At 46.3% G+C, this 26,063-nt stretch overlaps 1 protein-coding gene across 2 annotated transcripts in view; it reads left to right on the forward strand.

The window, feature by feature from the left end:
• The first annotated feature begins 5,682 nt into the window (after positions 1–5,682).
• Positions 5,683–26,063, forward strand: part of AEBP2 (AE binding protein 2) — a 33,985-nt gene continuing 13,604 nt past the window's right edge. The window contains exons 1-4 of one of the 2 annotated variants that reach the window (XM_089689111.1): positions 5,683–5,940; positions 21,080–21,287; positions 23,117–23,224; positions 23,395–23,578. In XM_089689111.1, the coding sequence (XP_089545237.1) occupies positions 5,726–5,940; positions 21,080–21,287; positions 23,117–23,224; positions 23,395–23,578 (715 nt within the window). In that variant the 5' untranslated portion in view covers positions 5,683–5,725. The remainder of the gene's footprint in view (positions 5,941–21,079; positions 21,288–23,116; positions 23,225–23,394; positions 23,579–26,063) is intronic. The other variant, XM_089689112.1, reaches the window with a different exon arrangement.

The raw sequence follows: 26,063 nt of genomic DNA on the forward strand, positions 1-26,063 counted from the left end.
TGACCGAGCCGACATCTTCGGTTCTTTCCGTGATCCGCTGTGTCCGAGGGACACAGCGCACTGGCGATCGCTGCGTGCTCCCTGAGCCGCGCATGCGCGGTGAGAATGGAAGGACGTCATATGACGTCCTATCAGAACGAGAAAACCACCTTGCCCCCGTCATTGTACTATATGGCGGGCAGAAGGTGGTTAAAAAGGTGCTGCCTCTAGGTGACAATCATGGTGATGAAACCTCATTTCTAGTCTGTGGAACGCAGGAGCGTCCCAACACGTGTCTATACGTGTTTGCTAGTGTATCTAATCAAACCACACATTGCTCTAAATGTATTACTGTTTTAAAATTGTTTTAATAAAGTGGTATAACACTATTGGAGGCTGCTTCTTTGGTTCCCTTACATATATCCCTGGAGCAGAATGATCAATGGGATTTCCTATTGCTTGGAGAAGAGACTTAAATGGCAAGGAGCATGCCATTCCAAGAAGGAACAGTTGGTGAAAAAAAGCGCAGTAGACCCATTTACTCAAACTAAGGGGTCATGGAGTATTGGTGAGTGTAGTCCAAGGAGGGTGAGCATGAGCACACAAGAGGACCAGAGATTGAATAGAAATCACTTTATTTACTTAAGCACTTTAACACAAACCTCTATGCTGAGTACTTCTATATGGACTTTTATTGAGCACATTTTATATGAACTAAATAGTTGAATGGGATATGATTATACAAGCCTTGGCAAAAAGTATGGAATCACCACTCTTGGAAAATGTTCATTGAATTGTTTGTGTAGAAAAAAAAAAACAATCACAGACATGCTTCAAAACTGTTTTAATTTAACATTCCAACCTTTCTTGCTATAAGAAACACTTAAAAAAGAAAACTGTAGTCAGTTGCAACTGTTTTTGCAGATCAAGCAGAGGAAAAAAATATGGAATCACTCAATTCTGAGGAAAATAATATGGAATCACCAGGTACTTTGCAGTTCTAAAACAAACATCTGCATCAGATTACATCTGCTAATTAGTCTGCAGTTGAAAAAAATGAGTGCTTGCACCCCTTGGTGAGCTGTTGCACCTAGCTGATTGACATGAATCATGGCTCCAACATGAGAGATGTCAGTTGAAACAAAGGAGAGGATTATAAAACTTCTTCAAGAAGGTAAATCATCACGGAATGTTGCTAAAGATGTTGGTTGTTCCCAGTCAGTTGTGTCTAAAATCTGGACCAAGTACAAATTAAATGGGAATGTTGTAAAAGGGAAGCGTACTGGTAGACCAAGGAAGACATCAAAGCGTCAAGATAGAACAAATGTGCAGAAACTGGAATCAATGTCTGGGAAAGAACTGTAAGCCATCGCCTAAAGCAGGGGTCTCCAAACTATGGCCCTCCAGGTGATGAGGAACTGCAAGTCCCATGAGGCTTTGCAAGACAAGACTCCCAGAGGCATGATGGGACTTGTAGTACTTAAACAGCTGGAGGGTCATAGTTTGGAAACCCCTGGCCTAAAGAAAATGGGATTTACATACAGAGAAGCCACACGAAAATCATCATTAACACCTAAACAGAAAAAAAAACAAGGTTACAGTGGGCTAAAGAAAAGCAATCATGGACTGTGGATTAATGTGATAATTGTATAAAGACAACTGCCTGAAGAAAACATGCAAATTTCCACAATCATTGATATGGGGTTGCATGTCAGGTAAAGGTACGGGGGAGATGACAGCCATTAAATCTTCAATAAATGCACAAGTTTATATTGAGATTTTGGAAACTTTTCTTATTCCATCAATTGAAAGGATGTTTGGTGATGATGACATTTTTCAGGATGATGATGCATCTTGCCATAGGGCAAAAGCTGTGAAAACTTTCCTTCAAGAAAGAAATATGTCAATGGCATGGCCTGCAAATAGTCTGGACCTCAATCCAATTGAATATCTCTGGTGGAAATGAAAGAAAATGGTCCATGACAAGGCTCCAACCTGCAAAGCTGATCTGCCAACTGTAATAAGAGAACGTTGGAGCCGGATTGATGAAGAATACTGTTTGTCGATAGTTAAATCCATGCCTCAGAGAATTCAAGCTGTTATAAAAGCCAGGGGTGGTGCAACAAAGTACTAGTGGTGTACTGTAGTGTTCATTTTTTTTTTATTAAATTATTTAGAATCTCACATATAATTTTATTTATGAGAGGTGCATTGTAGTGCAGCAACTAATACATACATACCCTAACAAAAGAGGTGCTGAGAGTGCCAGCAGGGGCCCCCACAAGAGCAGGTTTCGGGGCCACTCTGTCCAGTTCCAGTGCACAGAGCATGTAAGTATGCCATGTTATTTTAGGAAAATTATACTACCTTTACAACTGCTTTTAATTGCTCTGCCTGTTTGGTCTGTGTCGGGTCTACTGATTAACTCTTACTTGAAGAGCACAAAACTGAGAGACCCAGGTAATGTGGGATAAAGGATAGGAGGGTTTTTCCGTGTTATCTCCTCTCTATATGTACTCTCCCTGTGATAGGACATTCCACCCTGATCACTGCCACCCTCAGTACTGACCTACCAAATATCTAGTCATTACTCAAACATTCCAGGGACAAAGAACAAGAGGGGGCTGACTGCTACATGCCAAAATATTACAGCTGAGCTCCAGGCTGATTAAAAAAAAAAAAAAGACAAGACACAAATGAATACACATCTGTATTTGTAAATACACCAATGACAGGTAAAGTGACAAACACACGTTGGATTACAATGGCATCTGAAAGTGGATGGGATATATTATGCAACATGTTGTGCCTGAAACTGATGTGTTGAAAACGGTCAAGCATCAGGATTTGAGTGACTTTGACGAGGGCCAAATTGTAATGGCTAGATGACTGAGTCAGAGCATCTCCAAAACTGCAGCTTTTGTGGGATGTTCCTGATCTGCATTGGTCAGGAGCAACCAAAAGTCCAAGGAAGGAAAACCAGCAGGAAGGTCATGGGTGGCCAAGACTCACCAATGCAGGGGGGGAGGAAAGGCTGGCCTGTGTAGTGTGATCCAATGGAAGAGGTACTGTAGCTCCAGTTGCTGAAAACTCAATGCTGGTTCTGATCAAAAGGTGTCGGAACACACAGTGCCTTGTAGTTTGTTGTGTATGGGGCTGTGTAGCTACAGACTGCTCAGGGTCTCCATTGCTGACCCGTGTCCACAGCCAAAAGTGCCTACAGTGGGCATGTGAGCATCAGAGCTGGACCACGGAGCAATGGAAGAAGGTGGTCTGGTCTGATGAATTTAAGAATGGTTTGAGGGACACAACGAGGTTGAGGTGTTGACCTGGCCTCCAAATTCTCCAGGTCTCAGTCCAACTGAGAAAAAACAAGTCTGATACATAGACGCCTCACCTCTCAACATACAGAATCTGCTCGATGCCAGATACCACAGCATACCTTCAGGGGTCTAGTGGAGTCCATGCTTTGATGGGTGGTCATAATGTTATGGCTGTAATTTTTTTTTGTAAAGCAGAACTAAACCCATCAATTTAAGGCCCCTTTCACACGAGCGTTCAGTCATGTTTTTTTTTCAAGAAAAAATGGATCAGTTCACATCTGTTTACATCCGTTTTTTGTCTGTTTACATCTGTTTCTCATCTGTTTCATCCGGTTTTGTCTGTTGATATCCGCTTTTCATCTGTTCCGGTTTTTTTTGTATGGAAGAAAAATAGGGTTTTCGTCCATTAAAAAAAACGGATGTTAACGGATGCAGACATTAACAGATGTAAACATACAATCATCCGTTTACATCCGCTATTCCATAGAAATACATGGGTGTCCGTTTTTTATCCATAAACGGACAGATGAAAAACGGAAATATGGAGCGCTTGTGTGAAAGGGGCCTTACAGTTTAAAAAAAACGGTTATTTTCCCAGCAAGCCAGGAATGCTGTCACATGACATTTGCATGCGCTCTCAGCCAACCTCACACCTTCAAATGGCTGGTGTCATAACTGATGACGTGTGCAGCACCATGACAGTTACAGATCAGAGGCTACGATGGCAGCTTCCTTGGCTGAAAAGGGTAGGAGGGTTTAGTTCTGCTTTACAAGCACAGCAACTACCTGAATGTGACCTCATGCAATCCCTCTACAGCAGGGCAGCTAGAGTGAGAAGAAGAAGCAGCACAAGCAGGCAATCTGTTTATGTGCTGACAAGAAGCATGCTTATAGGAGAAAGCTATTGACTGAGTACTGCGCTCATCACTGTTGCTTCTCCTTTCCCTGTCCAATCACATGCTGGGAGTGGGTCCAGGATGACCTGGGCTCAGAGGACATGGGATAAATGACGCCGACCATCAGAGTGACGACACCTAATGTAAGAAAACCACCACAGGGACAATCTCTGGATTGAAGGTGAACATTGCAGAAAAAGCAGATGGTATTTTATCTCTAAATGGGCTATTCATTTTGTTTTTGGCTGGAGTTCTACTTTAACCACATGCATACTGCCCCCACCCGCAATGTACTGCAGTTAGGCAGCCCATATGTTGCTTCCAGGTTTAGGGTGTGCACATGTTGACACCCGCTGTGATTGTACATAACGGGAGTCTGTCAGCAAGTCCCAGCCAATGATTCATGTCCAGGACCTGCTGATTGGCTGTGTCCAATCACAGCCCAGAGCTCTGTGTTGACAATCAAGTCTGGGCTCTGTACAGAGGGAATAATCTCTGTTTCTCATCCCTGCAAAGCAGCCAGGAGAAACACAGAGATCTCTTAGTAAAAGCAGCACATCCTACACATTGTTAGACACACATTTAACCCCATGTTTGCTCTAAATGTTAACCCCTTCCCAGCCAGTGTCAGTAATACAGTGCATGCATGATGTCAGTGGCAGTTAGTCCCTCCCCCAGCATCGGTTAATGTCAGATTGCCCGTCACGCTATTGAAGTGCCATTATAAATCGCTGATCACTGTCAGTAGTAGTATTACAGTTCCAGTGCCTATCCCGTAGTGTTGCATAAGGACAGTTAGTGCTCCAATGCAATGGCTATAATCAAATGCTCTTTATTATTAAAGTCTGTGTGATACAGTCATGGAACGACCCAACGCGTTTCGCCCATCAGGCCGTAATCATGATTATACCATAGCGTGTAGACGCTAGAACTTCCACACAATGTACACATATTGGGATTTTTGTTTATCAAATACATGTAGCAGAATACATTTTTTACATTTATGAAGAAATTAGATTGAAAAAAAATGTTCTTGTAGACCAGACGTTACACACAATGCTGCGTCTAGTGCATCCAGGGATGAAGACACACTAAGCCCCGCCTTATCCCTGAGGCTTCCATGTTCCTTTCCTACTACCATGGCAACAGTGGGACAGTCAGATGTAAAACAACAAACTCCACAAAATACACCAAAACCTCCGACTTCCAAACGTCGTATTCTCCGCTATCGGACGGAACCCTCCAAATAATACCCGGATGAAGAAGATGTTTTACCGGCAGAGAAGGGGGAGGAGCTAAACGTCATACTCCGCCGTGATATCAGAGAAGAGGCGGGGTCAGGCGGCTAGCATTAGATCTCAAAGCCCTCTTGTCTCCTCTCCGCCCACTACGCTGTTCCCACCCCTCCGCGATGCCAGTACAGGTCTCTCGCTCCTCCCCCGCACGCAGCCCACGGAGACGGCAGTCCGTGTCTCCTCCCTGCACGCAGTGCCCGCCCCTGGTGACGTCAGTTGAAGTGGTGCAGTGATGGCGGTGGACGGTCCTGATCCTCCGTGTTGTGAGAGCCCCGTCGCTCCCTATGAGGAGGAGGGAGATGATCGCAGCTCCGAGAGGTCCAGTAGCCCCGGGAGGGGCGGGGGCAGCACGACGAGCAGCGCCCCGCCCACAGGGGCCACTTCACATAACGGAACCACCGGAGGGGAGGAGGCCGAACCCCTCAGCCGCATGGACTCTGAGGACAGGTGGGAGCTAATAGAGAGAGACTCCGCATCTCCTCTCCTTATACACAGAGACCCCCCCCATCCCCACCAGAGGAGAGGAGAGGAGAGGAGGGGGGGCAGGAGAGCTGAGAGAGGCCCCTCCTCTCCTTATACACAGAGACCCCCCCATCCCTACCAGGGGGGGGCAGGAGAAAGCTAATGGAGAGGCCCCTCCTCTCCTTATATACAGAGACTCCCCTACCAGAGGGGGGGGCAGGAGAAAGCTAATAGAGACTCCGCATCTCCTCTCCTTATACACAGAGACCCCCCCCCCCCCATCCCTACCAGAGGGGGGAGGGCAGGAGAGAGCTAATAGAGAGGCTCCTCCTCTCCTTATATACAGAGACTCCCCTATCCCTATTAGAGGGGGGGCAGGAGAGCTGAGAGAGGCCCCTCCTCTCCTTATATACAGAGACTCCCCCATCCCTACCAGAGAGAGGAGGAGGGGGGCAGGAGAGCTGAGAGAGGCCCTTCCTCATACACAGAGACTCCCTCATCCATACAAGAGGGAGGGGGGCAAGAGAGCTGAGAGAGGCCCCTCCTCTCCTTATACACAGAGACCCCCCCCCCATCCCTACCAGAGGGGGGGAGGGCAGGAGAGAGCTAATAGAGAGGCCCCTCCTCTCCTTATATACAGAGACTCCCCTATCCCTACCAGAGGGGGGGGCAGGAGAAAGCTAATAGAGAGAGACTCCGCATCTCCTCTCCTTATACACAGAGACTCCCCCATCCCTACCAGAGGGGGGGCAGGAGAGCTGAGAGAGGCCCCTCCTCTCCTTATATACAGAGACCCCCCCATCCCTACCAGAGAGAGGAGGAGGGGGGCAGGAGAGCTGAGAGAGGCCCCTCCTCATACACAGACTCCCTCATCCATACCAGAGGGAGGGGGGCAAGAGAGCTGAGAGAGGCCCCTCCTCTCCTTATACACGGAGACCCCCCCATCTCTACCAGAGGGGGGGGGCAGGAGAAAGCTAATAGAGAGGCCCCTCCTCTCCTTATATACAGAGACTCTCCTATCCCTACTGGGGGGGGGGAGAGAGGAGAAAGCTAATAGAGAGAGACTCCGCATCTCCTCTCCTTATACACAGAGACTCCCCCATCCCTACCAGAGGGGGGGCAGGAGAGCTGAGAGAGGCCCCTCCTCTCCTTATATACAGAGACCCCCCCATCCCTACCAGAGAGAGGAGGAGGGGGGCAGGAGAGCTGAGAGAGGCCCCTCCTCATACACAGACTCCCTCATCCATACCAGAGGGAGGGGGGCAAGAGAGCTGAGAGAGGCCCCTCCTCTCCTTATACACGGAGACCCCCCCATCTCTACCAGAGGGGGGGGGGCAGGAGAAAGCTAATAGAGAGGCCCCTCCTCTCCTTATATACAGAGACTCTCCTATCCCTACTGGGGGGGGGAGAGAGGAGAAAGCTAATAGAGAGAGACTCCGCATCTCCTCTCCTTATACACAGAGACCCCCCCCCATCCCTACCAGAGGGGGGGGGGCAGGAGAGCTGAGAGAGGCCCCTCCTCTCCTTATATACAGAGACTCCCCCATCCTACCGGGGGGGGGGAGAGGAGAAAGCTAATAGAGAGAGACTCCGCATCTCCTCTCCTTATACACAGAGACCCCCCCCCCCCCCATCCCTACCAGAGGGGGGGGGGCAGGAGAGCTGAGAGAGGCCCCTCCTCTCCTTATATACAAAGACTCCCCCATCCCTACCAGAGGGGGGGCAGGAGAGCTGAGAGAGGCCACTCCTCTCCTTATATACAGAGACTCCCCCATCCCTACCAGAGGAGGAGGGAGGCAGGAGAGAGCTAAGAAAGAGGCCCCTCCTCTCCTTATATACAGAGACTACCCCCATCCCTACCAGAGGGGGGCAGGAGAGAGGTAATAGAGAGGCCCCTTATCTCCTTATATACAGAGACTCCCCCATCCCTACCTGGGGGGGGCAGGAGAGAGCTGAGAGAGGCCCCTCCACTCCTTATATACAGAGACTCCCCCCCCCCCCCCCCCCCCATCCCTACCAGAGGGGGGGGGGCAGGAGAGAGCTAATAGGCCCCTCCTTTCCTTATATACAGAGACTCCCCCCACCCCTACCAGAGGAGGAGGGGGGCAGGAGAGGGCTAAGAAAGAGGCCCCTCCTCTCCTTATATACAGGGACTCCCCCATCCCTACCGGAGGAGGGGGGGGGGGCAGGAGAGACCTGAGAGAGGCCCCTCTTCTCCTTATATACAGAGACTCCCCCATCCCTACCAGAGGGGGGCAGGAGAGAGCTAATAGGCCCCTCCTCTCCTTATATACGGAGACTTCCCCATCCCTACTGGGGGGGGGGGGGGGCAGGAGAGAGCTAGGAGGCCCTTCCTCTCCTTATATACAGAGACTCCCTCTTCCCTACCAGAGGGGGGGGGCAGGAGAGAGAGGCCCCTCCTCTCCTTATATACAGAGACTCCCCCATCCGTACCAAAGGGGGGCAGGAGAGAGCTAATAGAGAGGCCCCTCCTCTCCTTATATACAGAGACTCCCCCCATCCCTACCTGGGGGGGGGGGGGGGGGCAGGAGAGAGCTGAGAGAGGCCCCTCCTCTCCTTATACACAGAGATTCCCCATCCCTACCTGTGGGGGGCAGGAGAGAGAGCTGAGAGAGGCCCCTCCTCTCCTTATATACAGAGACTCCCCCATCCCTACCAGAGGGGGGCAGGAGAGAGCTAAGAGGCCTCTCCTCTCCTTATATACAGAGACCCCCCCCATCCCTACCGGGGGGGGCAGGAGAAAGCTAATAGGCCGCTCCTCTCCTTATATACAGAGACTCCCCTCATCCCTAACGGGGGGGGCAGGAGAGAGCTAATAGGCCCCTCCTCTCCTTATATACAGATACTCCCCCCCCCCCCCCCCCATCCCTACCAGAAGGGGGGGGGGCAGGAGAGAGCTAATAGGCCCCTCCTTTCCTTATATACAGAGACTCCCCCATCCCTACCGGGGGGGGGGGCAGGAGAGAGCTAATAGAGAGGCCCCTCCTCTCCTTATATACAGAGACTCCCCTATCCCAGAAGGGGGGCAGAAGGGAGCTAATCCCCCATCCCTACCAGAGGGAGCTAATAGAGTGTCTACCAGAGAGGGGGGCAGGAGGCAGCTAATTTAGGCCCCTCCTCTCCTTATGTACAGAGACTCTCCCATCCCTACCAGAGGGGGGGGAGCAGGAGGGAGCTGAGAGAAAGGCCCCTCCTCTCCTTATATACAGAGTCCCCCATCCCTACCAGAGGGGGGCAGGAGGGAGCTAATAGAGACCCTGCCCCCTCTCTCCTTATATACAGAGACTCCCCCCCCCCCCATCCCTACCAGAGGGAGCTAATAGAGTATACCAGAGGGGGGGCAGGAGGCAGCTGAGAGAGAGGCCCCTCTGCTTATATACAGAGGGTCCCCCATCGCTACCCGGGAGGGAGCTAATAAAGAGGCTCCTCCTCTACTTATATACAGACAGTCTCCAATCCCTACTGGGGGGGGCAGGAGAGAGCTCACAAAGAGAGAGGCCCCTGCTCTCCTTATATACAGAGTCCCGTCCCCCCATCCCTACCAGAGGGGGGGCAGGAGGGACCTAATAGAGAGGCCCTTCCTCTGTGTGTGTGTGTGTGTGTGTGTGTGTGTGTGTGTATATATATATATATGAGTCCCCCATCTCTACCAGAGGGGGGGCCGAAGGGAGCTAAAAGAGAGGCCCCTCTCCTTTTATACAGAGCCCCCCACCCCCAATCCCTACCAGAGGGAGCTAATGGAGAGAGAGTCTACCAGAGGGGGGTCAGGAGGCAGCTAATAGAGAGGCCTCTCCTTGTATAGAGTCCCTCCATCCCTACCAGAGAGGTGGCAGGAGAGAGCTAATAGAGAGAGAGGCCCCTCATTCTTATATAGAGTCCCCCATCCCTACCAGAGGGGGTGGGGGCAGGAGAGAGCTCACAGAAAGAGAGAGGCCCCTGCTCTCCTTTTATACAGAGTCCCTCCATCCCTACCAGACGTAGGGCAGGAGACAGCTAATAGAGAGAGAGGCCCCTCACCTTTTATACAGAGTCCCCTATCCCTACCAGGGGTGGCAGGAGAGAGCTAATAGAGAGGCCCCTCCTATGCTTATATACAGAGAGTCCCCCATCCCTGTTGGGGGGGCCAGGAGGGAGCCAATAGAGAGAGAGGCCCCTCCTCTGCTTATATACAGAGTTCCCCATCCCTACCAGAGTGGGGGAGGGAGGCAGGAGAGATGACACCCATCCTTCTGCTTATACACAGAGAGTCCCCCATCCCTACCGGGGGGCAGGAGGGAGCTGAGAGAGAGGCCCCTCCTTATATACAGAGATTTCCCCATCCCTACCAAAGGGGATGGGTTGGGGGCAGGAGGGAGCTGATAGAGAGTCTACCAGAGGGGGGGGGGGGGCAGGAGGCAGCTAATAGGCCCCTCCTCTGCTTATATACAGAGAGTCCCCCATCCCTACCGGGGGGGGGGCAATAGAGGGAGAGGCCCCTTCTCTGCTTATATACAGAGATTCCCCAGTCACTACCAGAGGGGGGGCAGGAGAGAGCAAATAGAGGCCCCTCCTCTTCTTATATAGAGGGTCCCCCATCCCTACCAGAGGAGGGAGGGGGGCAGGAGAGAGCTCACAGAGAGGGAGGCCCTTGCTCTTCTTATATACTCTGAATCCCACCTCCCCCATCTCTACCAGAGGGGGGGCAGGAGAGAGCTAATAGAGAGGCCCCTCTCCTTTTATACAGAGTCCCCTATCCCTACCGGGGGGCAGGAGGGAGCTAAATGGAGGCCCCTCCTCTGCTTATATACAGAGAGTCCCCCATCCCTACCAGAGGGGGGGAGGGAGTCAGGAGAGAGATGGGAGACACCCTTCCTCTGCTTCTATACAGAGTGTCCCCCATCCCTACCGGGGGGGGGGAGAGGAAGGAGGGAGTTGAGAGAGAGTGGCCCCTCATCTTATATACAGAGAGTCCCCCATCCCAACATAGGGGGCAGGTGGGAGCTAATAGAGGCCCCTCTCCTTATATACAGAGTCACCCATGCCTACTGGGGGGGGCAGGAGAGAGCTAACAGAGACAGAGGCCTCTGCTGTCCTTGTATACAGAGTGTCGTGTCCCCCCCCCCGTCCCTACCAGAGGGGACAGGAGAGAGCTAATGGAGAGAGGCCCCTCCTCTCCTTATATACAGAGAGTTCCCAATCCCTACCAGAGGGGGGCAGAAAGGAGCTAATAGAAGTCCCTTGTCTCCTTATATACAGAGTCTTCCCCCCCCCCCATCCCTACCAGAGGGGGGCAGGAGAGAGATAATAGAGAGAGGCCCCTCCTCTGCTTATATACAGAGAGTCCCCCATCCCTACCAAGGGGGGGGGGGGAGGGGGCAGGATGGAGCTAATAGGGAGAGAGAGACCCCTCAACTTATATACAGAGAGTCCCCCATCCCTACCAGAGGGGGCAGGAGGGAGTTAAGAGACAGATTACTCCCCTCCATATGTACAACTAGAGGACAAGTTGGACCTTCTATAGAGAGTCTGCTCCCCTCCTAATACAGAGAGAGAGGAGAGGTGGGAATTTATACAGAGTCCCCCAGCCCAACCAGAAAGGGGACATGAGGGAGCTAATGGAGAGAGAGACCAATCCCACTCCTAAAATAGATGCATCTTCTCCCCTTATATACAGAAAAAGAACAGGTAGATCCTAATATAGATAATATAGATCCTATATTGGGGGACTTGAGAGTCCCCCAATATAGAGTGGAAAGTTAGGACCGTTCTCTAATATACAAAGGAAGACTCCCTCCCTATAAAGACAGATCCCCCTACATCTTATGTGAAGAGATCCTCTTATATAAAGGACAGGTGGGACCTGCACATTCTCTGGGGCTCATTCACATGACCACCCATGGCCCAGATAGTTCTACAGCCAATCAGGTGTTTCCTTCCTCTACAGATCAATGGCAGGCTGACACTGACTGCGCCCATCCCCCCCCACCCCACCTTCCCCTGCTGACTGCACAAATAACCCGATCTGGGCGATCTACAGCCATATGAGTGAGTGAGCCCTTATAGACAAGATGCCCCCCTCCCCCATATATACTGGGGAGGGACACTTTCTGCTTAAGGTTCATCCACATAAGCCGGGCTTGTTTTTCCTGAGCCCCTATCGCAGTTCTATAATCTGTTATTTTACTACTTCCTGGTAACAGGCTGAGCTGTCCTGCCAAAGTGACAGTTCCAGATTTGGGGGGGGGGGGTGGCTAATAAACTTTCTCCAAAAAAGAAAAAAAGGATTGTAAGTACTTGGACTTGTTTTTTTTGGGGGTTGGACTTTAATATATCTCAAGTGTAAAGCTTTTATTTTCATTTAGAGTGGTGGGGGGGGGTTAAAACCACTCTCTTTAACCACTTTCCCTCCAGAGGATTTACCCCCCCCCCCCCTCCTGACCAGGCCATTTTTTGCGATACTTTAAATGACAATTGTGCGGTCATGCAACACTGTACATAAATTAAATGTATGTCCTTTTTTCCCACAGATAGAGCTTTCTGTCAGTGGTATTTGATCACCTGTGTGTTTATTTTTTGTGCTATAAACAAAAAAAAGACAATTTTGAAAAAAAAAAGTGTTTTTGACTTTTTGCTATAAAACATGTCTGGTAAAACAAATGTAAAAAATCTGATTTTGTGATCAATGTAGGCCAAAATGTATTCTGCTACATGTCTTTGCTAAAAAAAAACAAATTTCACTACTGTACATGTAAATTAATTGGTTTACATGAAAGGTATAGCAGTATATATGCTGTAATTTATTTTTTTTTATACTAAAAGTAATAGTAATGGCGGTGATCAGCAACTTACAGCGTGACATTCTGAAACTGGGGGGAACTAACTGCCACTGACATCCTAATGGCACTAATACAGTGATCAGTGCTAATAAAAAAACAGACGCTGTACTAATGATACTGGGCAGGAAGGGGTTAACATCTGGGGCGATCAAAGGGTTAACTGTGCGTTTTACTAGGGAAACGTGCTGCTGTGTATTTCTCTGCTGTGCAGAGAAATACCCAGCAGCATGTTATTTCTGGCAGGAGAGAGACCTGTAGTGTTTACACACAGGTCTCTCCCCTGTGACTGTTTTTCAACGATCACCGTTTGCCAACGGGGAATTTCCGGCTGGGACCCAGTGATTGACGTCTGTAGCCACCAATGGTGGCGTGTGCTTCCCCTACTTGGAAATGAAAATCACTTTTATATACGTGATTTTGCGCAGCCCAGCCGTCCTGTAGCAGTATTTCTGCTGTAGGGCGGCGGGGAAGCAGTTAACTATTGGAGGGCTTCCTCTTCACTTCCTGTTTTAAAGATGCAGCAGGAGATGAGGATAATTTTCCAATGTGAGATAAATCCCCTCTACTCCTGTTCTGGATTTCACATCACTTCTGTTTAGGTGACAGTGGCCCCCAGGACAAACCTGCAAGATGAAATGACAGTAAAGTTCTGTCAATCAAGTGGTGTGATCCACCCCCGGGGTGAGGTGCTGCATGTGACAGACAGCTGGGAGCATTCACAATTCTAGAGCTCTAAAGTGGAATTCCAGGCTACACCTAACTAGTCTTCAACATGTCCGCTCCCCTCCTAACACCCCTGCTGATTAACATATGTAAGAAAGATGTATATACTTACCTGTATTCAGGCTGCTCTGGTCCAGTCACATGATCTCCTCTGTGTCATCTAGCAGCAGCTGCAGGGGAGAGGAGAGAGTGCTGACAATGGATGGGCCATAGGAGCTGATGGGGGACAGCATTCCAGACATTGTCGGAGCCTCTCTCCTCTCCCCTGCAGCCACCACTTGATGGCACAGGAGATCACATGACTGGACCAGAGCAGCCTGAAAATAGGTAGGTATATACAGTAAATCTTACCTACACAGGTTAGTCAGCAAAGGTGTTGGGAGTACAGAGGGAGCATGTTTAAGATTAGATAGAGCCTGGAATTCCACTTTAAGATCATTGCCACCACAAAGCAGGGTGAGTCACTGTCAGGATCAACAAGTATATTCAACCAAATACACATTTTCACTTTTTGTTAATTTTTTTGTGTCTGATGTGTTTTTAAACAAACCCTGGCTGTGTTTTATGGTTCCAATTCCAGTGACTGGCACTTTTGCTGGTCAGCTTGGCCTGCATGAGATCCAGGGATGTATAAACTGAATATTATCTTTAAGTTCTTTACTTCTAGAGGCTAGGTTCACATGGTTGTGGGTTAGCAGTCTTATGCAGGCCATAGACAGGTCGAAAACCGTCCGTTTAAAAAAAAAATAAAAAAAATTGGTAGTTCAATAAGCCGGCGTTACCACCAACGGTAAAAAAAAATCTGTTGATTTTCATCCCGTCTATGGCCGGCATTTAATTACTTCTGTCCTTTGCAGAGAGCTCCTCTATTATATTTGACATGAAAAAGTATTGCGTTTGCAACAATGTATCCATTTCGGATACAGATGGTTTTTATTTGGATGCAAATAGATACATTGTTGCAATCGCAATACTTTTTCATGTCAAATATAATAGCGGACTGGAATTCTTTCTTCTTCTTCCCCCTTCCCTCTTCCCAGTTTTTTTATCGGTAAAACAATTGGCCGATTTGCCCATCATTGCCAGGAAAATTGGCCAATCGGCAAAATCGGCCGATTTTTTTTTTTCGCCAACTTTACCAATAAAAAAAAATGTGCCAAAACCCCGAAAAACAGCCGACCAATTAACCCACTAACTGATTTTTTTTTTTTTTTCTTTTGGGTGAAAAATCGGCCAGTTTTCGATCCGTCTATGGCCTGCATAAGTTTGTGCAGCCATGGCAGCCCTTTCATTACCCACAGAAAAAAGGTGCCTGCAGAATGCAGTCGCAGGGAAATGGCTTGGTGCTTTTGCACCATGCCATTTCCCTGTGGTTCCCGCAAACATGCTGCGTATTTAGATGCATGGGCGGTGCCAATAAGAATGGATGGCAGCCCCGTGTCTCTACAGAGCAGTGCATTTTGGTTGCGGGTGTGGGAACAGCTGCGATACCCACAGTAGTGTGAACCTTGCCTAGAATGAGCAGAATACAACATTTTCAGTATACTGGGGGCCTTCAACATACACAGACAAATGTAGATCTCATGTAATGTATTGCTGCCTTCATTTCCCTCCCAGCATTCCCCTAGGCCTGCTGTAATAGTGATGTAACTGCTATGATGGTGTATACCGACTGCTGCAACATTATTCAGTTATTTCCTGACATGGTTCCCCCATGGGATATGTGTACAGTGTGTATATACATATATATATCTATATATATATATATATATATATATATATATGTGTGTGTGTGTGTATATGTAATCGCTTTACAAATCTGGGCAACTTTATTAGTACAGAATCCTGGTGAACATCGCAATTTAAAAAAATACATTTTGCACATTAAATGTTGGGGGGTTATTTAACGACTTTTGTACTTTGTGGAACATTGATAAATGTATGCTTCTTATCCTACAGATTAGTGTCATTGAGTCATATGTTATAGCGGGTATAATAAATATTGAACACGTCGCTATTTTTCTAGGTAAATATATTTTTTAAAGGTGCTATTGACATGAAATTTCACCACGTTTGTAACAACCAATACAATTCATACATACAAAGAAACCAAAACAAATATGTTCATAAATTAAGCTGTGTGTAATAAAATTGAATGACACAGGGAAAAAGTATCGAACACGCTGACTGAAATGTATTTAATACTTCGTACAAAATTCTTTGTTGGTAATGAGAGGTTCAAGACGCCTCCTGTATGGAGAAAATAGTCCCTTGCATTGCTCAGGTGTGATTTTGGCCCATTTTTCCACACAGTCTTCAAATCTTGAAGGTTCTGTGTGCCTCTTCTATGAACTCTGATCTTTTAGTTCTTTCCAAAGATTTTCTATTGAATTTAAGTCAGTTGATTGGCTGGGCCATTGTAGCAGCTTTACTTTCTTTCTTTGAAACCAGATGAGTTTTCTTAGCTTTCTGTTTGGGATCATTGTCTTGCTGAAATGTCCACATTTTTTCCATTCACCTTTTCTTCAATGACATGGAGTTTGCCAGTTCCGTATGCTGAAAAACAGCCCCACACCATGATGTTCCCACCTCCAAACTTCACTGTTGGTATGGTGTTTTTGGGGTGATGTGTGATGCCATTTTTCCTCCAAACATGGTGTGTTTTATGGCATCCAAAGAGTTCAAACTCTTCTGATAATTCTTTTCACTCCTGTCAGAAATCTTGCGAGGAGCACCTGGTCATGGCCGGTTTATGGTGAAATGATGTTCTTTCCACTTCCGGATTATGGCCCCAACAGTGCTCACTGGAACATTCAGGAGTTTAGAAATCCTTCAGTAACCAATGCCATCAGTATGTTTTGCAATAATAAGGTTGTGAAGGTCTTGAGAGAGCTCTTTGTTTTTACACATCATGAGATGTTTCTTGTGTGACACCTTGGTAATGAGACACCTTTTTATAGGCCTTAGTTGAGACTGAACCAGCTGATATTAATTTGCACTGACAAGGGGCAGGATTGCTTTCTAATTACTGATAGATTTCAGCTGGTGTCTTGGCTTTCCATGTCCTTTTGCACCACTCTTTCTTCATGTGTTCAATACTTATTCCCTGTGCTATTCCAATGTATTACACATAACTTCATTTCTGAACTTATTTGTTTTGGTTACTTTGTATGTATGGATTGCATGGGTGGTTACCGACATGTGATGAAAATTTAATGTCAATTTCCGGTCAGTCCCTTTTTCTATGATCTCAAAGGGGTGTCGCCAGAGACCAGCTGACCAATAATCCGGTTTAAGGGATGGGTGCTGGGAAGCCACCATGTTTACGAACAATTCCCAAATACAGTTTTATATTAATAACTTCCAATACATGCAGGTTGTATTCTAGAAAATGGCAGAATATTATTCAGAATTATATTTAGAACCCAGGGATACCAAACACAGCGTACCTTTGTCATTCAGGAGGGAGAAGACTGCTTTCTCACCTTTCGTATGTGCTAACATATTCATGTATGACCTTGATTTGTTCGGTATGATATTCTCTATTCAAATATTAATGTGTCCTGTTCCTGTTGAATTCTATGAATTGTATGTAAAATTGTTAAGTTGTTGAATAGACATTTTATGGTACGCTCTGCATTCCTGGAGCCTTAGTGGCCTTACAGGTGATGTGTGACTGCTTGACTGGGTTATTATTGTTTTACGATAGGGCAGGGTAAAGTGTTTTCCATAGTTTGTGGAAACGGACATCCTGCCAAGACCAATTGGCTGTTTACAGCCCTGGCCAAAGCCTGGACACTGGATCTATTTGTGTTTTAATTAAGATAAGAGGTTCTTTTGAAGTTTGTTAAAAGTTACAGCTACGAATTCCATAGTTTGCAAGGTGGGGGGGAGGGGTAGGAACACTGCTTTTGAGATCTTGACAAGTTGGCTGCCACGTACAGCTTCCATGTCTCTATTCCGCACAATTGTTACAAATGGGACTATCTGCATGAGAAAATCCAGCAATTATACGAGAGTACGCTGCAATACGCTCATGTGAATGGGGGCTTTTTGGTATAAATCACTTCTCCTGCCAGGCCTAATCCCTCTGGTGTTATTCCTGGGAGTTGCTGAAATCTTACTGTTGACCTATTGTCATTAGTTCTTCAGAATAATTGCTACGAATAAAAATTGCTTTTCCAAAGGCTAAAAAATGATTCCAATGAAGCTGAGCATCCTACAGAAGCCTGTTGTGTGGTCAGGTGACCGGTGCCAAGGCTTTTGGTATGGTAATTCCACTATATTCTACGGACTTGTTCAAGGCTCAGTTGAGAATTTCCTCCTTGGGACAGCTCAGTTGGTGCAAAGCTCTCCAGCAGCACTGTACTTCCCATAAGGAGAAGACTGAACAGACGTGACTGGGCTCCGGGGAGAAAGGGCTAAAGTCTCGCTTGGGTTATTATTGGCTGAGTCCCCATATAAAAGATTTCACCTAGATTCCTGTCTGTTAACATGTCAGCAGAAAGCCAGCCTGTTTCTCCCCCTCCCCATGCTTTCCACCCAACAAAAACACTTTGAATAGCAGTTTAATATGTAAAAGAGCCCATTTACACTTTAGCACTGTTTCTCATGAATGAACACACATTGTTTTGCACATTATCATGAGTTGGATTCCTTTTGAAAGGACTGCCACCACAGATTACCACTGCACATGGGTTGTGCGTTGTGACACAGTGATGTGCATGCATCACTCACTACTGTCAGTGTCAAAAGGAATGGCACCACAATACTCTCCCTTGCTATGTCTTGTGATCACACACAATAAAACATGCATTACGGCAAGGTATAGCTGTGAATGGGCCCTTAGAAAACTGCAGGAATGGTATAATATGGCCACCACTATTGCCACAAGCAGCACTACAGCATGTATCTGATGTGAGTTGTCATGTTTCTCCTCTGATATAGTAGAATGATGGGTGGGATTGGCACAGCCCTTCCTAGCTCTGCTCCTAAATGCAGATGGGAGTGGTAGTTTGGTAATACACACAGCATCAGCGGTAATATGGCAGATGTGGAGGGATGTGTGCCTTCCCAATTGACTTGGAGAGTGAAGGAACCAGCATCTCTCTCTTTCCATGTTACAGGGTCAGGAGGCACCTGGGTTGTGCTGGACAACAGTAGTCTCCACAATTTGGGTCAGCCGTTCATTGTCAATGGCTATAATGGCTTGATTAGGTAAACACAAGCGGGGTAGAATGGTAAAGGCAGGTAAACAAATTATGTCTCATAAGTAGCAATGGTGGTGTGGGTAAGTACCTTTATACTGTACGTATGTGCACTATATTGGTCATACCACCACTGACCTCAACAAGCTGCCCCTGGGGGTAATATACTTAAGACATATGGAGATAAAACCTCCCAATCCAATGTCTCCATACGGGACCATGGTATAACTAGTAGTAGTTAGTCTCACATGACTAATACTAACCTCTGTTCTGTTTTTGCCTTGTACCAGAAAACCAAGGCTTCCTCAGATCACATGATTGCCCCCTATGTGATCATTGGCTGTTCTTCCTGAATGGCAGCCTTTTTGTTGGTGAAGTTTGAGGCCAGTTGTGTTTGTGAGAGGCTGATTGTGTGTGAATGTGTGTACACTTGCCTGTACTGTTCTCTAAGTTCACCTTTTTAAGGGTTCATGTACACAGTGCATTTGGGAAAACTCTTCTGAACAATGGAAACTGACTGCTGGAAAACGTAGGTTAAAAAAACATCAGTTTAGCCGTGTTTGCATAACACATTTAGCCGCGTTTATGCACGTTTTGCGTTTAGAAGCGTTTTTAAAAGATAACCTTAAGAGACCTTCCTGAATGCACAGAAAAATAGTAAATTCACTAAAAAAGGCTACTAAAATACCACAGGAGTTATTTTATCAAGTCATGCAGAATTTTAGTAGTGAAAAGCATGCATCATGTTTCAGCTGTCAGCGGGATTCCCACTGACAGCTGCATGTAAAAGAAAGAATTGCCGGCAATTAAAAAATATTAAAAAAATGGCATGGGGTCCCCCCCTCCCATCCATACCAAGCCCTTTGGGTCTGTTATGGATTTTGAGGGGAAGCCCCACGCCAAAATTAAAAAAAAATTAAAATGGCGTGGGGTTCCCCCAAAATCCATACGAGACCCTTATCCGAGCATGCAGCCCGACAGGTCAGGAAAGTACCTTGTCCCCATGTTGATGGGGACAAGGGCCTCTTCCCCACAACCCTGGGCTGTGGTTGTGGGGGTCTGCGGGCGGGAAGCTTATCGGAATATGTAATCCCCCAGATGATCCCGTCCCACCCCCACATACATGTGAATGAGTATGGGCTACGTGCTACCACTACCCTTTCACAAAAAAACAGCTGTAGTGTGAAAAAAGACAGGAGTCATTCTTTAACAAGTCCTTTAGTAAAAGAATGTCCCCCGAAGTAAATCCAACGTCAATCACGATGTCCTCTGCCGCTCTGAAGAAAAAAAAAAAGGCTCCGCTACAGACGCTGGCTAGTAATGTCTTGGTTATAGACTCTGCTGGCTAGTAATGTCTTGGATATAGACTCTACTGGCTAGTAATGTCTTGGTTATAGACTCTGCTGGCTAGTAATGTCTTGGATATAGACTCTGCTGGCTAGTAATGTCTTGGTTATACACTCTGCTGGCTAGTAATGTCTTGGTTATAGACTCTGCTGGCTAGTAATGTCTTGGATATAGACTCTGCTGGCTAGTAATGTCTTGGATATAGACTCTGCTGGCTAGTAATGTCTTGGATATAGACTCTGCTGGCTAGTAATGTCTTGGTTATAGACTCTGCTGGCTAGTAATGTCTTGGTTATAGACTCTGCTGGCTAGTAATGTCTTGGTTATAGACTCTGCTGGCTAGTAATGTCTTGGATATAGACTCTGCTGGCTAGTAATGTCTTGGATATAGACTCTGCTGGCTAGTAATGTCTTGGTTATAGACTCTGCTGGCTAGTTATGTCTTGGATATAGACTCTGCTGGCTAGTTATGTCTTGGATATAGACTCTGCTGGCTAGTTATGTCTTGGATATAGACTCTGCTGGCTAGTAATGTCTTGGATATAGACTCTGCTGGCTAGTAATGTCTTGGATATAGACTCTGCTGGCTAGTAATGTTTTGGTTATAGACTCTGCTGGCTAGTAATGTCTTGGTTCTAAGCTTTGCTGGCTTGTAAAGTGTTGGTGCTAAGCTCTTCTGGCTAATGTGTTGGTTCTGAACTCTGGTGGATGATATTACGTTAGTTCTAAGATCTGCTGGATGATAATGTGTTGATTTTAAGCTCTGCCGTCTGTGTTGGTTGTAAGCTCTGCTGACTGATGATGTGTTGGGTCTAAGCTCTGCTGGCTAGTAATGGGTAAGTGTTGGCGGTCATCTCCTCTAGGGGTATTATAATAGCTCACTGTGTAGGGCCTGCTGCTGTCTGGTTGCTTCTGGACTCTTACAGTTGTGTAAGGACTGTAGGTGTTTGAGCTCCAGTAGGAAGAGGTGTAAAGTGACTAGTAGTAATGGACTTGTGTTTGAATTTCTAGTATAAGCAGCACCCTAATGGATGTGGACAGCACAATCTCCAGTGGACGTTCCACCCCAGCTATGATGAACGGTCTAGGAATGTCCACCTCGTCCAGCAAAAGCATTTCCTACAACTGCTGCTGGGACCAATGCCAGACCTGCTTCTCCTCCAGCCCTGACCTCGCAGAGCACATCCGTTCTATTCATGTTGATGGCCAGCGTGGAGGGGTAATCCTTCTTTATTGATTAGTCCAGCTTTATTAGGGTTCTTTTGCCCTCAACTGATGCTAGTTCTTGGCAGATCGGGAGAATTAAAGCACAACTTCAGCTAAAGCTTTTTGCTTTGGTGGGGAAGGGTTCAGAGTCCTGCGTTCTAACCTTCCCCACTGCTTCCAAGCTACAAACCGTCTCTAGTTAAAGTTGAGCTGTAAAGTGGTTGTAAACCTCAGACATGAAATATGAACCAAGTATATCCCTCTATAGTATGTGCTTGTCTCAATCCAGAACACTAAGTATAATTTGTCTGCTGACTCCTTCCTTTGCTATACGCATGAGCTACGTCTGACCAGTTTTCCTGATGCCAAGAGGAAAATGGTGATGGGAGGTCACAGCCTGTGATCAACAGCCTCAGCTCTGTTCCTGTGTGCTGTGTGAAGGTCTGTCCCTTCCCTCCAATCAGCTGTCACAGCTCTCCACACTGATGTAATTTTAGCTCCCCACTCCATGCTTTTCAGAGCTGAGAGATCCTGTATAAATTCTGTACTTTGAATGGATGTAGGGGAAAGATAAACAGGTACAACTTATGTGGGAGGATTTGTTTCATCTCTGTGTATCACCTGAGGCTAGTCACTTTGGTGGGTATATGTGAGGGTTTACAACCACTTTAAACCACCTTTTAGTAACACATAAACTTTCTGCTGTAACTGCATGTAAAAAGTCGTACAAAGCCAGCAGGAGGCCATAGAGAACTCTTTCAGTAAAATAGTTCTCAATGTATTTTTATTTGTATATATTTTTATTTCTATATTTTTACTTGTAAAATTGACTGCAGTGTTGTCTGAGCTGTGAGACACCTTCCATGCCAGGGACAGATACTGTCGCTAGTATACTATGAGCAGAGGATATTTACAGGCAATACACCAAACTGGTCAAACTCTAGTGAAATAAACAAAGGAGAACTCTAGAGACTGGATCTCATCTCCTACCAAATAATTTTACGTTTTGCTACTGATATTTTACTAATTATCAAAGGGTCAGAAAACATTTTCTATTGCAGAACAGTGCAAAGGTGTAGACTGTCTTCTGTAGAACAGTCCAGGTATTATGAATGAGGGCCATAAAAAGGTTCTATGGGTCCTCTATGGAACACCTAATCACCAGTTTTCTATGTCTGCATTAGATAAGTCTTTTTACTCTGTGATGTCATTTTTTTAAATATTAAACTGCGTTGTAAAAGGTTTAACCCAGAATATGCTGGGCATTGTAAATATATTTGTTTAAAGTGTATGCCCAGGCATGACCTAAATGTACCCACTAACCTAACTTTCTGCTTCTAGATCATGCCCCAGCATTCCATGTTATTTTACATTGTTTCTGTAACAAACAGAATTGATTACCCGGTGACATAATCACCAGGCTTGTAGAGTTCCTGCAGAGGCAGCAGTTGAGAGCTTAGTTCCTTTTCATGTAGGCATTTCACTTTTTCTACATAGTGTATGGGCAGGCTCTTGAAAGTCATGACAAGCGCCCTGTGGTCCATCAGGCAGTGCTTAAAACGTTGCTTAAGATTTACGTCCAGGAAAGACACTGTTGTCAGCCCAACCAGAAACTAGGAGCATGCTGGCTTTTTGGCAGATCAGCAAATATTTTTCCTTTTCAGTGTTGTTGAAGGTGTTAAAACGGAAAATGTACATGTATTTGAAAAATTGTACCTTTTTTTGTTGTTGTTGTTTTTGGTTTTTTTGTTTTTGTTTCCTTCCTTCTTTCCTCTCTCTTTGAATTGGTATGTGAATTACTATTTTGTTTTGTGACCTCTTTTTCCTCTGCATACGTTGCAGGTGTTCGTCTGCTTTTGGAAGGGGTGTAAGGTGTACAACACGCCTTCCACTAGTCAAAGCTGGCTGCAGCGACACATGTTAACACACAGTGGAGATAAACCCTTCAAGGTAGGATAGTGCCGGAGGCTTCTTATGCTCAGAACATTATGGGAAATAATGCTGCTGGTTTTTTGTGGGCTTTTTGTTTGATTTTTATGACTTGTAGAATGGGAGGCCAGTGCTTTTGTCTCGATTTGAGCTTTTATGTTCTCAGTCTGACAGTTTGCTTGTCTTTGCAGTGCGTCGTTGGAGGATGTAATGCCAGCTTTGCCTCACAGGGAGGTCTTGCCCGTCACGTGCCCACTCACTTTAGTCAGCAGAACTCTTCAAAAATGTCCAGCCACAAGTCCAAAGAGGATTCCCCTTCCAAAGCTGGATTGAATAAGCGACGGAAACTGAAGAATAGACGGAAACGCTCACTACGTAAGTAGATGGTGCAGATTGTACATAGGTGATAGAGCTATTCTCTACTATAGATGGAGGAGGTGTAGTAGCCTGGAAACTGTTAGGAGTCTACAGATCCTCCGCAGTCCTTCTGGTCTCCTTTATAGCGCAGAGTATGTGCAGCATCGTGACCACTGTTGGAGGATAAAGAACTTCTCTGGTTCTTCTGTTCTCCTGCATACAGCAGAGGAGAGGCCTATAGTGGCCTGACCGCTATTAAAAGCTATAGATCACCTCTGGTCCTTGTGATCTCCACTTTAGATCAGAGGAAGAGCACTACTGTGACTATTGTTAGGAGCTACAGATCTCCTTAGTCCTGGTCTCCACTATAGAGCAGAGGAGGTGCACTATTCTGACCACTGTTAAAGGCTACAGATCACCTCTGGTCCTTCTAGTCCCCTCTACACAGCAGAGGTGGAGCAGTATTTTGGCCACTGATGGAACCTACAGATCTTCCTTCTGGTCTACAAAATAGAGAAGACAAGACTGTAGTAGCCTGACTGTTAAAGGCTACAAATCCTGTTTAGTTTCCACTATCGGAGAACAAGCAAAAATGTGATCACTGTTAGAGGTTTATGCTATAGAGCAGAGGAGGAGAATTTGTTAAAGGCTGCAGATCTTCTCTTGTCCTTCTGGTCTCCTCTGTAGAGCAGAGGAGGACCAGTATTGTGACCACTGTTGAAGGTTACAGATCCTTTCTGGTCTCCAGAATAGAGTAGAGGAAAAGCGGTATTGTGGCCATGGTTAGAGGCTACAGAACCCCTGGTCTTTTTGGACTCCACCATAGAGCGGAGGAGGTGCAGTGACCTGACCACTGTTATAGGTTAAGGTCCTCTCATGTTCTTCTGGTCTCAGATTAGAGCAATAATGTGACCACTGTTCATGGCAACAGATGCTTTTTGGTCCTTCAGATCTACCCTGTAGAGCAAATGAGGAGCAGTATTGTGGCCAATATTAGCAGCTACAGATATTCTTTGGTCCGTCATCGATAGTCCTGGGATCTCTTATTCTGAAGCTTTAGGACAGATGAAAGGTAAATTACACTGCCAAACTAGACCCCCTTATCTGCATTGCTTGCCCTGGTTGTGTGGTAAGTTGACCACTGTGTGGTATGTGGACTTCAGTTCAAAATTGTTAGAAGGTGATGGTAATACCTCCTTAAATATTCTTACACAACTCATCCTAGACTATCACTTTCTGGAAATTTTTCCTTGATAGCTTTGCAGAAGTTGTATATTTTTAGAATTCAGTGACTCTTCACAGACTGACGTTGCTCTATGATCCTGTGTATAAAAGTCCAGGTTCTGTAGTGGAGGGAAACAGATGACGTTATTGTCTGTTCAGGGACATGAAATCCCTGCAATGAGCGTTCCAAGCAATGGAAATATGTTCTTTTTATCCTGTTATCATGCCTTGGTTACAAAGATACCAGCGTGCAGTCGCAGTACACACTAGCGTCAGGTCATTGGGTAATAGTAGGTGAATCTTGTTAAGTCGACACTTTTTGCACTCGGGGCCAATTCACACTTTATGCGGTGACAAATGTTTTACTACATGATAAATTGTCACCAAAGGAACACACAGGAAACTATTGTTTCCTATGTGTCCCATTCACACTGCAATTCAGCCTAGGGCTGCACTAAAATGCAGACGTGCTGATTTTATAGGGCTGGATCGAACTGCAAGGTTGGGCAGTGTGCTGTGCTGCATTGCAGTGAATGAAGTGTATGTTTTGTACACTTCACATAAACCTTCAATGAAAAAACAAATCAGCGTTGTAAAGCGCGGAATCACGCACCGCGCTGAATCACGCACCACACTGACCCCTATGCTCAGCTGGAGCGGCGAATCGCTCCTGCCGCTCTGCATTGCAGTGTGAATTCACCCTCATGCTTGTAATAATTATGGGAAGAGTTCATCATATTTAAGACAAGGGAAGCAATTCTCTATCACAAGGTTATATATACGCTTCTGTTTTGCTTCAAGCCTTCATTTTTCCTTTACTGTTGGGATGACTGTATAACGTGCAATTGTAAATATAAAAAATGTTATTTTATATTTCCTTAGATGCTTTTTACATTTTGAAGAAAATCAACAATTTTGTCATTTCTCTCACAAATCTTGTTTATCACACTGTAGCTTCACCCTTTTCTGGGTGTGTTGGTGTTTAAGATCAAATGTGTACATTTGACTTTCATTTGCAGCTGATTCATATGTAATCTATAACTTGTCAGCTTAGGTCTGTCAGCCTTCTGTACAGCGTGGTCAGGGTTGCGTACAGAATATTTTGGCAGGTCACTACATGTTTTCTGATGGGGAGAAAGGGGGGTGTCTTTGGGTAGTTGTCTGGGTGGCCCCTGCATTCTCCCTAATGGCCTGGGTCGGGTTTCATCCACGCAGGCTGACAGTTACCACCTCCGTTGGCACCACCTTTTTGTGCCCAAACTGGTCCATATAACTGTGT

The sequence above is a fragment of the Staurois parvus genome, unplaced genomic scaffold, assembly GCF_062004578.1.
Source record: "Staurois parvus isolate SC_StPar_1 unplaced genomic scaffold, SC_StPar_1.0 ptg000469l, whole genome shotgun sequence".
NCBI classification, from domain to species: domain Eukaryota; kingdom Metazoa; phylum Chordata; class Amphibia; order Anura; family Ranidae; genus Staurois; species Staurois parvus.